This window comes from Juglans regia, chromosome 1, assembly GCF_001411555.2.
Source record: "Juglans regia cultivar Chandler chromosome 1, Walnut 2.0, whole genome shotgun sequence".
Taxonomy (NCBI): domain Eukaryota; kingdom Viridiplantae; phylum Streptophyta; class Magnoliopsida; order Fagales; family Juglandaceae; genus Juglans; species Juglans regia.
In genome coordinates, this window is record NC_049901.1 from 14528353 (window position 1) to 14541094 (window position 12742).

General features: G+C 33.2%; 1 protein-coding gene and 1 non-coding gene across 3 annotated transcripts; both read left to right on the forward strand.

Annotated features, from left to right (window-relative positions):
- Positions 1-6751: 6751 nt before the first annotated feature.
- Positions 6752-10125, forward strand: LOC109013248 (inositol-3-phosphate synthase). 2 transcript variants are annotated; one of them, XM_018995277.2, is made up of 11 exons: positions 6752-7086; positions 7273-7341; positions 7526-7661; positions 7748-7995; positions 8090-8316; positions 8422-8537; positions 8700-8876; positions 8976-9164; positions 9303-9365; positions 9732-9864; positions 10009-10125. In XM_018995277.2, exons 1-10 carry the CDS (start codon positions 6899-6901, stop codon positions 9849-9851), a joined length of 1533 nt encoding a protein of 510 aa, XP_018850822.1. In that variant the 5' UTR covers positions 6752-6898; the 3' UTR covers positions 9852-9864; positions 10009-10125. The 2 variants fall into 2 exon arrangements, with proteins under 2 accessions (XP_018850822.1, XP_018850821.1); XM_018995276.1 differs by having other exon boundaries at positions 9732-10122.
- Positions 10126-11364: 1239 nt separating this feature from the next.
- TRNAA-AGC lies at positions 11365-11437 on the forward strand. The gene has a single exon. It is a non-coding gene; the product is annotated as a tRNA-Ala (tRNA).
- The last annotated feature ends 1305 nt before the right edge of the window (positions 11438-12742 follow it).

Here is a 12742-nt window from a genome sequence, read left to right on the forward strand (position 1 = left end):
TCAATTACTATACATACACGATTATACAATAGGATGCATCTGCTGTAAATTTCGTCAAATTGTACTATAAACTATTTAGATAAAATAATTTAAGGAATGATGATCTTGATCTCCTCTCCTCTCCTCTCCTCTCCTCTCCTTCCTAGGCATGTATATAATTTATTTTGTTATCTGCTCATCAGTCATCAGCTCGCGTCTCCATCTCTGAGCTACCAAACAAAAGGTACGTAGGGTCCCTATACTGGAGAAGTTGATTTGGTTTAGTGCAAGCGAGGAAGAAAATGGCGTGGGGACTCCCATACTATACATATATATATATATATATATATATATATATATATGTATAGGACACTTCCCTTCCATAAAATGACCTTCTACTTATTTGCTATTTACAATTTGCATGCATGGGGATTGGGTTGGGGCAATTAAAGGGTTTTGGACCTTTTTCATTTCAGTAGTAATAGGCCAGCGGAGGAGGATGGCCACTCAATCTCAATGATGCGTCCATGGGGCTCACGTAACCACTAATCCATCTCGTGGTTGCTGGCTCTCCATTTGAGGGACTCTCGTCCTCTGGATTTCACATGATTCTGACACTTTCAGTACTGTTCAATGCACTTGGTACTTCTGCGCATATTTATATTTATGATCGAATAACGTTATTTTCTCTACTTAATTGCGCTGCCCCTTATAAAAGCTCATACATTTCTTTTCTATTCATGACTAATGACTTGCTTAAGAAAATCCCTTTTTAGCCATTCGCCATTAATTCACTAATAAAAGCGACAACTATACACATGATGATGATCGTTAATTTGCTTGCCTTTTTGGCTAATCCCATTAATTTCGAGGGGCTTACAGGTCTCGAATAATGAATAAAATAGTACTAAATCAGATTTAGGACGTCCATGCATGTAGGGATCTCGTTAGGGACACACACGTAAGTACGTTCATACATACATATTTATATATATATATATATATATATATATATACTAGGTCAAAATAATGTGCAAAACACGTTTGTCTAGTTAAATTAAACAATTGTTTTACAAAAATAATATATTTTTTTATAAAATTTGTAAAAATAGTTGATGACATATATAGCTTAGAAGACATTGCTTCAACTTTTATACAAGTAATATAATTAATAGAATATTACAAATGAATTTTAACAAACAAATTAACTACTACAATCAGTTCTTTAACAAGATGATTGAGTTTGCATTATCAAGATGATGGTATTTAATGACATGTTTTGGACCAAATAAGATTTATTTCTCCTTTTTCTTATATATTTTGACTCTGTATTATATTTTGCTGGATAACTGTATATTAACGTCGTTGAGGATATTTCACTTTTGTGGTTCTATTTATAAAATTCTGGTACTCATTATTACTAAGTTGTGAAATTTATTATTTGGATAGTTATACACTCAAATAATTTCATCTCGTTTTATCTTAATATCTAAATGTAAACAGTTTTTAATTTCAAATTTTTAATTTTTTCATCTAATCATTATTTAATCATTACAACTTTATCAAACTTTCAAATAAAACACAAAAAACTAATTAAGTTTTTTTAAATACCAAAACAAAAATTATATTTTAACAATATTTTAACTCTATAATATTTTTATTCAATTTTTTTCTCTCATTTTTCAAATTTCTATAAACATCTTAACTCTCAAACCATTTTATTACAATTCGCAAATCAATTTACTACTATTTACAGATCATCTCATCTTATCTCACTATCCAAATCAGGCCTAACTACTCCACATTAAAAATGAAAATTTTTACTATGAAAATATTGCCAAAAAAGAAAAAATTTAATTATTAAATAATATCAGGTTTTAAGTCACTACCCAAATAATATAAGATATATTGTGCTGAAGAGGTCAAAAAACAATTTAAATTTCAGATTTGAAAGAGGAGACCTTAATTTAAGGCTCGAAACAAAGATCACGACATACTTGCTTGAAAAGACATTAATTTTTAAATTAGTCGGATGTACAATTACAAGGCACATATGCGTAGTTCTAAAGATACTTCTAAATATTATCAAGGTATTAATTTTAGACCATCTTCTAAGAATCTGACAACTCATCATTTTTAAATTGACAATTTCTTCTTGAAAATACAGGTCAATCCATGTTGCAGCTCGTAACTTTTAACAACAAATATCAAGGTTTTGAATACCGTGCCAAACCGGCCGGTATGTATTGTGCTAAAATAGTAATCGGTGCGAGAAAGATAGATGTTTCATACTGGATTAAATATCAATCATTTCGATGCATTTCGGTCAATACCGGCTAGTTTTCGATGTACTAGTCAAAATTTTGTATTTTTAGTGTATTTTCATAATTTTCACTCTATTTCTCACATCTTAAGACTATTTTCTTAACTTTTTTTAATTCTATTTTCTCGAGAATTAAAAATTAAACCCTACTCCCATTTTCGTGATGAAAATAAGTAATTATTTTTTTTAATAATTAGATTGAGAACTTAGAAGTATTATTGAGTTTTATAAATATGTGTTTTAATTTTTCAAGACTTGCATTGACGTTATTTTGAAATATAATTTATACATATATAATTTATTTATTTATATATAAGCTATGTCAAAATAATATTGATATCAAAATATTTTATTGAAGTGCTTTAACCAAACGATCTTCAAAACGGTATTAAAAATCTTGGAATTATTTTTTTTTTATAAAGTTATATTTTTTTATATTATCTTTTATTCTTTCCCTGCAAGGCCATTATGTGCACACACGTACAAAAAGTTGGAGAGAGAGAGAAAGCGGAACAAAAGGCGGGACACACAAAAAATTGGAGAGAGAGAGGAGCAAAAGGCGAGATTGTTGCTGTTAACTTTAACAACAAAAAAAATTAAAAAGAAAATGTTAAAACAAGAATTTCCGACTGTTATCCTGTAGAAACTTTATATATATAAAGAGATATAGGACACATCGAGGTATCTTCCAAATTCATTTCCTTTAATCTTTATCTCTCCGTCCTGCGTAACGACGTTTGCACTAAGTTTTATTTTATGCATTCTTTTTTCGCCCATTTATATCCATGCATGCATGTTCAAGACATGCAGCATTCCCTGACCTACCATATATAGTACAGTACTGATAGTACATACCACTATGATAATTTACAGGAGGATGAAAAACGAAATATAGACATCTATGATCATCCCCCGTCCCCCGGAGAGGGGACGTACTTGGAGTTTCTCGAAAAGGACAAGACCCCTTAAAATAAAGGAGGATAATAATTTAAATTACTGTTCAACAACGTACGTACTATATATATATATATTCATGAATTTTATTTTTGACAAAATAGAGTGAGTTTGTACGTACACCATTTTTACTACGTCCCCCGCAGCATGCATGCATGTATGTTTCCAATTTGACTCCAATTAAAGTAAAAAATGAAAGATCGAAAACTCAATTTATTAGTTGATGTGGCATATCTTTATATATATCTTCCACATCAGTACCGATGTGTTTCAAATCTCCACACAGAATTTGGAAATACAGCTCTTTTTTTACTGTTTCATGTGCCAACTCAGCTGACAGCTCAGCCTTCAATAGTCCAGCCAATAATTCATATGAAGGGTAACTAGCTAACTAGCTGCATGGAGCATACGAAATCACAATCATCTGCAGATCATCATCATAATGCTACTAGTCAACTGTCAAGATAGATCTCAAGACAAGACTCAGTACGTACTACATATATACGCTAATATAACAAGCCTGCATGCGTTCTTTCCTTCGGTTATTTCTTATATATTTTACAATATCAAATCATGAGACTCATGTAAACATATATTTACATGACTTATCATATACAATTCTCTATATATATATATAATAAATAGAGCATTAATGATATTGATCATATATGTCGAATATCAACTGCAAGACGTACGCTGAGATATATATGTACCTTATGTTTTAATTATAATTGATAAAGATGACTCTTGATAAGTGCTGTAAGTAATAATTTATAGCTAAAAATTGAAAAGAAATACACTAATTGTCAACTGATCCATTGGTATTGTTTGCTAGCTAGGTGAATTATGTAATTTGTAAGATATATATATATATATGTATATCTATTTAATTTATTCTTTAAGAACACAGAAAGAGTGAGATTCTAGGTGACAAAAGTCTCATTGAGTACCTGATGGGGTTGTGGCCTTAAAGCCAACAGTTCTGTTTTTCTTTCAGTAGCTTTGTTGTATTGGGGTTGGGCTTTTAAAAGTCAACAGAGTTTCCAGTAAATTCTCAGTAGAAAACAAAATAGGCAAAAAAACAAAAGGCAATTCACCAGAGACAGTACGAACAGTTAAAACGGTCAAAGGTGGATGTGTATTTGTGTGTAAAATGTCTATAAATGTGAACAGTAATTAACAATATTAAAATAATAAACAATGCTACATACATCTGCATCTCTCTTTATATTCTTACAATAAAATTACCACACAAATCACTACACAAATCATCACAAAATCACCACACAAATCACAAATCACAAATCACAAATTCACCACACAAATCACAAAATTACCACACACGGGGAGAAACACGTGCGTGTAGAGGAAGAGAGAGGGCTACGGGCTTCGCCCTATTGCGGGGGGAGAGAGAGGTCTGTAGGGACGAGATTGGTGGGTTGCTGGTGGTGGTGCGGTACCGTAAGGGTGGCTAATGGAGGCACTATGGGAAGAAACCCATCTGTGTAGAGGAAGAGAGGGTTACGGGCTTCGACCTGTTGCGGGAGGAGAGAGAAAGGTCTGTCGGGACGAGATCGGCGTGGAGAAGGTTACCGATGACTGGGCTTGGTGGTGGCGCAATAGCGGCAATAGGTGGAGCTGGGAGGAGTTGAGGAGAAGAAAGATCGAGAGAGAGAGGGGCGTGCAGCTGGAGGGAGGCAGGAGAGAGAAGGAGGGAAAAATGAGAGGAAAAGTTTGGGTTTGAGATTTTAAATCTCAACCCTTCATTTTCAATCTCCAGATTTGATCCAAAGTTAAATTAACTTAAAATAGATAATTAAAATATAAATTTAACTTTAATTTATAAAATACTAATATTTTATCATTAAATAAATGATAGAGTTTTGTTAAATATTTTTAAGAGAGTAAAATCATATAAATAATTAGAATTTTTAATATAATTTAAATCTCATAATATTTTTAATTAACTAAAATTATTTATATAAAATGATTTTCTACCATTATAATATTTTTGAAGTTTTTAAAATAGAAGAGACTTACTTTAATGATAAAAAAGTGTGAGAGCAATATAGAAATAAAAGATTCTGTATTTTTCCAGTACTCCTTGAGTCATTGAGTATTATGGTTGAATTCTACACAATTCATATATTTTGCTAAAAAAACTAGTGTTAAAATATCCAAGATCTTTTAATTTTCATATTACTGTAATGTTTTGTTATCATTATGATATTTGTTAAAATTTATTTTCTTGCTCATGTGTATTAAATTATTAACTAATTAATTTTCTTTAAAAAAACATATTATTTTTACACATCATATTATTTTTTTGGACACATCATTTTCAATTAGAAAAATGAGCAAACGTGTTTTGCACGTTATATAACTGCTAGTGTGTGTATGTGTATATATATATATATATATATATATATATATATGTTAAAAAATTGTAAGTGTACATGTCCTTGTCATTGTCTCATCAAACGTTACAAAATGATTTACATAGTTTTAACATAGATAACTTTAACATATTTAAAAAAAAAAATAAATTTAGAATCTAAATAAAAAATTATTTTTAATAATTTATTTATTTTTAAATATGCCAACCTATACACTCTAAAATTATATCTTACATTATTCTTATATATGTATATAATTTTTTATCTTATAAGTTGATGCATAGAATATACTTTTTATATTAATAAAAATATTTGATTTCTAATAAAATTAATTTTAAGATTTCTTTTAACAAATAAAATTCCAAATAATTTATAAGAAAAATGATTTAGTTATAAATAAATATTATAAAAATAAATTTATAAATTAATGTATATGATTTGATATGATATGTAAAATTATATAATTATTTTTATTTTAAAATAAATTTAACATTAACGTAAAACAAGGAGTTTAGTCTTATAAAATTTATTTGCGCACAAAGTGTATCAAAAACTCTACTTATCATTCTTACCGTATATATCACATATAATCTTTTATTTTTTTTATTTTTTATTTTTTATATCAAATATGTGATATATAGATAATAGATAAAATAAATGAATTAATTGAAAAAAATAAAATAAAAAAATAATATAATATGTGAATATAATAAAACTCATCTTAATAACAGCTTTTTGGGCTCTCCAGAACGCGAGGCCCGGCGCGTGCGCATTAGAGTTCCAGGCTTCCAGCATTACGAGCCGGTCCGCTAACCAGTCACCGTCTCCGCTCCTAATCTCCTATCCTTCGAGTACCTTCCAAAACCGTGGACCCCACGCCGATCTCAGATAATGTCGTCGCCAGATTTCGCCACGCGTAACAGTCGTCCACATATCCCTACGTGTCATCTCTACGTGCGGTCTAGCACTGCTATGCCACTTGTTTCCTATGCATGGCCATGCTTATACCGGGGGGCCCCCTACCCATTCAAACTCAGCCACGTGTAGCTAGAGAGTCGTATTTTTCCTCTATATATACAATTCAGTGGAGCGGTGGGAAGGAGCACGAGGCGTTAAGGTTGAGGGAAGAGGAGGAATACATTGCATACGATTCTTCTTCTTCTTCTGCTTCTGCTTCTTGTTTATAGGATCTAATTTAGTCCGTTTCTTCTAAATTTTATCAATCCCATTTTTTCTTGGGGAGAAAATGTTCATTGAGAGCTTTAAGGTAGAGAGTCCGAACGTCAAGTACACAGAGAATGAGATTCATTCTGTGTACAACTACGAGACCACTGAGCTTGTTCATGAGAGCAGAAATGGCACCTATCAGTGGGTTGTCAAGCCTAAGACTGTCAAATATGAATTCAAGACTGAGACCCATGTTCCTAAACTAGGGTTTGTCACCCAAATCCTCTCCCCTTTGGTTCTCCAGGAAAAAAAAAGGACAAAAAAAAAAAGAAAAAAAAAGGCCATTTTAATTTCAAGAATAAGATTTATTGCCTTTTTTCCTGGGTCATTTTTAAAACTTTGATTTTCATTCATCTCTTCATTTTAATTCACAAGTTCTATCCTTTTTGTTAGGGTTATGCTTGTGGGATGGGGAGGAAACAACGGTTCAACCCTCACTGCTGGTGTTATTGCCAACCGAGAGTGGGTTTCTTAATCTTACTCTTACTGGGTATCATACTGCAGCAGACTAAATTCGAATTCCTGTTATTTGTGCTTAAAATTTTGTTTTTGACATGATAATGTTCTTAAAACGATTTTTTATTCAGACATGTTTTTAGTAGAATAGTATTAAATTAACTCCAGATCTGGTATTGAATATTCTCAGAGGCATCTCCTGGGCAACCAAGGACAAAGTGCAACAAGCCAATTATTTTGGCTCCCTAACCCAAGCGTCAACAATTCGAGTTGGGTCTTTCAATGGAGAGGAGATCTATGCTCCGTTCAAGAGCCTGCTCCCAATGGTACCCAAAACTTCTCTGTTTGGATGCTGTAAAATAAGAAGCCCCACATGCTTTATTAAGTCTTGCCATTCGATGTTGAATACCAGGTGAACCCGGATGACATTGTGTTTGGGGGTTGGGATATCAGTGACATGAACCTAGCAGATGCTATGGCTAGGGGCAAGGTCCTGGACATTGATCTGCAGAAACAATTGAGGCCCTACATGGAATCCATGGTCCCACTCCCTGGAATCTACGACCCTGATTTTATTGCTGCAAACCAAGGTTCACGTGCCAACAACGTGATCAAAGGGACCAAGAAAGAACAAGTCCAACAAATCATTAAAGATATCAGGTAATTCAAGTGCTATTTTTCAATCATTAGAGAAGCGTCAATTGAGGGTAAAAAGTTAGTTTGGTGCTTATTGCTACTTTTATGTCCTGATTAGGGAGTTCAAGGAGGCAAATAAGGTGGACAAGGTAGTCGTGCTGTGGACCGCAAACACAGAGAGGTACAGTAATGTGACTGTGGGGCTAAACGACACCGTGGACAACCTTTTCGCTTCTTTGGACAAGAACGAAGCTGAGATATCTCCTTCCACCTTGTATGCTTTGGCCTGTATTCTTGAAAATATTCCTTTCATCAATGGAAGCCCTCAGAACACTTTTGTCCCAGGTTCTAGTGCTTAAAAAGAACTTTTTTCCCCTTAATTTAGCCCATATATGGTTGTCAAGCGTTTGATTGTAACTGAGGTTGCGACTTTGCTTATGATATTTTCAGGATTGATTGATTTGGCTATTAAGAGGAACAGTTTGATTGGTGGAGATGACTTCAAGAGTGGTCAGACCAAGATGAAATCTGTGTTGGTCGATTTCCTTGTTGGGGCTGGTATTAAGGTACATTAGCAAATCTCTTCTTTTTATCTTACTCTCTGTAAATCTTTTTGGCGAGGTGTTACAAATTTGCATTGCAACCTCTAGAATTTCTTGATTAAGAAAACTAAAATTGGCTGTGTGCAAATCTAAACTGTTACATGTGGTGCTCATAAATGGTGGCAGCCAACGTCTATAGTGAGCTACAACCATCTGGGAAACAATGACGGCATGAATCTCTCAGCCCCACAAACCTTCCGCTCCAAAGAGATCTCCAAGAGCAACGTCGTTGATGACATGGTCTCCAGCAACGCCATTCTCTATGAGCCTGGCGAGCATCCTGACCATGTCGTGGTGATTAAGGTAATTTACTTGCAGTTTATACTTTAGTTCTTTCTGTCTGTCTAGCTTTCCTTTGCTTTGATCTAACACTTCTGGCGTGGTATGGGAATTTCGTTTTAGTATGTACCGTACGTGGGGGATAGCAAGAGAGCCATGGATGAGTACACCTCAGAAATATTCATGGGTGGGAAAAACACCATAGTTCTGCACAACACGTGCGAGGACTCCCTGTTGGCTGCTCCCATCATTCTAGATTTGGTGCTTCTTGCTGAGCTCAGTACTCGTATCCAGCTCAAAGCTGAAGACGAGGTCTGGTGTTTTTTTTTTTTTAATTTCAATCAAACATCAGTCATTAGCACCCTAACTTGGCTACCACACACATGCACCCGCAGATATGTGATAATGAAATCTAAACTGTTTTTTTTTTTTTTTTTTTTTTAATTGCAGGGAAAGTTTCACTCATTCCACCCTGTGGCCACGATTCTCAGTTACCTCACCAAGGCCCCTCTTGTACGTCTAAATTCTGTTCAATTTCAATGTTTTTATTTGCTCTGCATATGCTTGTACTATATAAGAGTTCTAAGCCCAAGTTTTTAACACCTTATATTTCTTATCCATCTCTTGACGATTTGTCAGTCCCTCTTCCTAGTCATTACCAGTATATTCGAGGAATATAACTGTTGTCCTTGAGGTCCCGACCCCTCCTCGTTTGCCTTGATAAAAGAACAGAAAAAATGAAACAAATACTTGATGTAATAAAGTTATTTTTATTGTAAAACTAACTTTAATTTGCAAAATTAAGTGGGAACGAGTAATTAATCGCTTTTGTCATTGGAGTATTTTGCCTTATTAATGACGTTGGGCTGGTGATAACAGGTTCCACCGGGCACACCAGTGGTGAATGCACTGTCAAAGCAGCGGGCTATGCTTGAGAACATACTGAGGGCTTGCGTTGGACTTGCTCCAGAGAACAACATGATTTTGGAGTACAAGTGAATTACAACAACATGTAAGGATTGAGGGGAGATGTGTTCTTAAAACTTCACGAATCATCCTCCTTAGAATCTGTCTCTGCGTGGTGTTAATGTTGGTGTGAAAATGTTGGTTGTAGCATTATTTGTATGTTCGAAGTTTCTAATTTTATCTTTTGCAGAAGGCTCTCTCAACTGTGGCCCCTGTTGCTTTAAAAGCTCATTCTGGAGCGAGCAACTATTTTGTGTTCGAAATAGATATATATATATATATTTAAAAGATCTAGTAGTTACAACGTTGTCTTGTGCGGTTTTCTTTGTTATATAACTTAAAGCAATCAACTTGTTGGCGATAAACGAAAGGAAGTATGGTTTCACTTTGTGGCTCTGCATAAAAGTATAAGGTTCACAAATATACTGAATAATTTGTGGCCGGAGATCTCTATAATTAACTGGAACATTCCAACCAAAGTGCCAAACCGGTGGTTGAGAGCTGAGAATGCAGGAATAGTACTGGAGGTTTATGTTCCAACTTTCATCGTTGGGCAGTATGGTTTTTTACCCTCTCCGGCATTGAGTGACTTCAGTTTTAACTTTTACCACAAAAATAAAGATTGTCTAAATATTATATAATTATTTTAAAAGAAAAATGAGATTTATTATTAAAAATTATTATTTTTATATAAATTTTATATTTTATTATTTTTATTAAAATAATTATATAATTTACGATTGTAAATATCTTTTCGCTACCAACAGAGTATTTCTTTTTACCGGAGATTTTCCAAAACGTTTTTGTGTGGGCCTGTTGGGATTTTTCTTTCCCATCTCTCGCCTGGGCCTTTGCCCTACATCAATTTGTTGGACCTATCATATGGGGTGGCTGAGTTATTTTTCATTTTAAATAAATTATTCTTATTGATATGACAAATTTGAAGTGATTCATATACTAACCACTTCAATGTTAGTTACATATCATATATTAAAAAGCATGCTTGACTATAAATAAAAATTATTATTATTATTTTTTTAATCTTTAGTTATTTTTAGTAGAGTCTCACTCACTCGTAAAGATAGGATACCCAACAACAGAGCATGATTCTCCCAAATTGTGAGTAGGTGCAGACAAAATATAATGAACAAAATAGGCCATAAAATTTAAAGTAGGGAACAAGTGAATTATCTTCTTTGAAGCTGTTTGGAATGACTAAAGGCGGATTGCCCAAAACAGGGGGCTTTTACAGTGATCTATCAAGAACTCGTCCTGCCATGGGAGGACAACATGTCCCCCTTTGGAACCCATAATTGGTATAGCCTTCACATGCAATATGCTTCCATGTTTAGTGACTTTATGATATATATATATATATATATATATATATGTATATATATTAGTTTGTTTATTTTCTCATAATTATGATTTCTTCTTTTTTTTTTAAAAAAAAAAAAATCGACGAATGATTTTAGAAAAGATCACCCTAACATTTAATATGAGTATAAGAGTTATTAAAAAAATATGAGGACAACATCTCTCATCCGGGGATGTAGCTCAGATGGTAGAGCGCTCGCTTAGCATGCGAGAGGTACGGGGATCGATACCCCGCATCTCCACATTTCTAACCCTTTTTCGTTGGTTTTTAGTTATTTTCTTGACAGAAACTTCGGTGGAAAGGGAGTTTTGCCTCGGAAGAAAATAACTAAATATAGGGAGTTGTTTATGATTCAAGAAACGCTACTTTGAACACTTCTTATATTTTGTTTTTTTGTTTTAATTAGTTAAGAAAGTAATTATTAGTATATTGATATTTTTTATATATTTTTTAAAAATGATAAAAAAAATATGAATAAAAAATTAAAAAAAAAAAAGAACAAGATGAATTTGTTCTAAGCAGCACGTCCAGGCTGGGCGGCAGCCGAGCATTACTCTTATGATTCAAAGGAGCCGTTGCATACAAATGGAATGTTTAGGAGAGGTTTGGATAGTAAGTTGAGTTGAGATGAAAGTTGAATAAAATATTGTTAAAATATTATTTTTTAATCTTATTATTATTTTGAGATTTGAAAAAGTTGAATTGTTTATTTTATTTTGTATGATAATTTAAAAAAATTATAATAATTAGATAAGATAAATTAAAATAAATTGAAAGATTAATGAATCCAAACCCGTCCTTTCTCTCTCTCTCTCTCTAAAATCTCAAAGTCTAATTCATTTCACATATTAGCCACTACGATCACATCACTGTTTGTAAAATTATCAAGCCTACGTAGCCATGTAGGCATCTGCACTCTTGGTCTCAAATCAGGGTTACAAATTCCGGCTCAAGATCAGGACCATGCAATGCGAACATGTGCAGTGAAAGAGAGAATAGACTAATTACAAGTATAATTTATCTTTTCCACGGTAGGCTTTTTTTGTTTTTTACTATCCCTACGATCGAAGCTTCCTAAAGGTTTGCGAAAGGAAAACAAGAGGCATAATAAAATTCAGTCACCAGTTAAGGAGAGAATTTGCTGGTCATTGTAACAAGTCAATCGTGTATAATTAATGAAGTTTTTAGATCAACAGGACTTCTAGCTTTGATCAGATTAAGCGGATGAAGATTTTTGTGCATTTGATAAATACCACAAAGCACTCTATTAGTGGACTGAGTAATTAAATCTCTAGCAGTTGAGTTTGTATTTGAGCTAAATAGAATGAAAGTTTTCTGTTTATTCATAGTCTGACCAGAGACACATTCATACTTCCAAAAAATTTGTTCCACATTGAACCACTTTTCTTACTTAGCTATACAGAAAATGACACAATTATCAAGAAATAAAAGATGATTTATTCTCTGTCTGCCTCTCGAAACTTCCACTCCTTTAATGATCTCATTTCTCTCAGCTTGTTGAAATAAAGAGGTTAACCCCTCAGCA

Excerpts from the sequence above, each read along its gene's own strand:
- LOC109013248 (XM_018995277.2), top strand. The coding sequence starts at position 6,899 with ATGTTCATTGAGAGCTTTAAGGTAGAGAGTCCGAACGTCAAGTACACA. Across the intron at positions 7,087-7,272 it reads ACCCATGTTCCTAAACTAGG|GGTTATGCTTGTGGGATGGG; the intron begins GTTTGTCACCCA and ends CCTTTTTGTTAG. Across the intron at positions 7,342-7,525 it reads GGTGTTATTGCCAACCGAGA|AGGCATCTCCTGGGCAACCA; the intron begins GTGGGTTTCTTA and ends GAATATTCTCAG.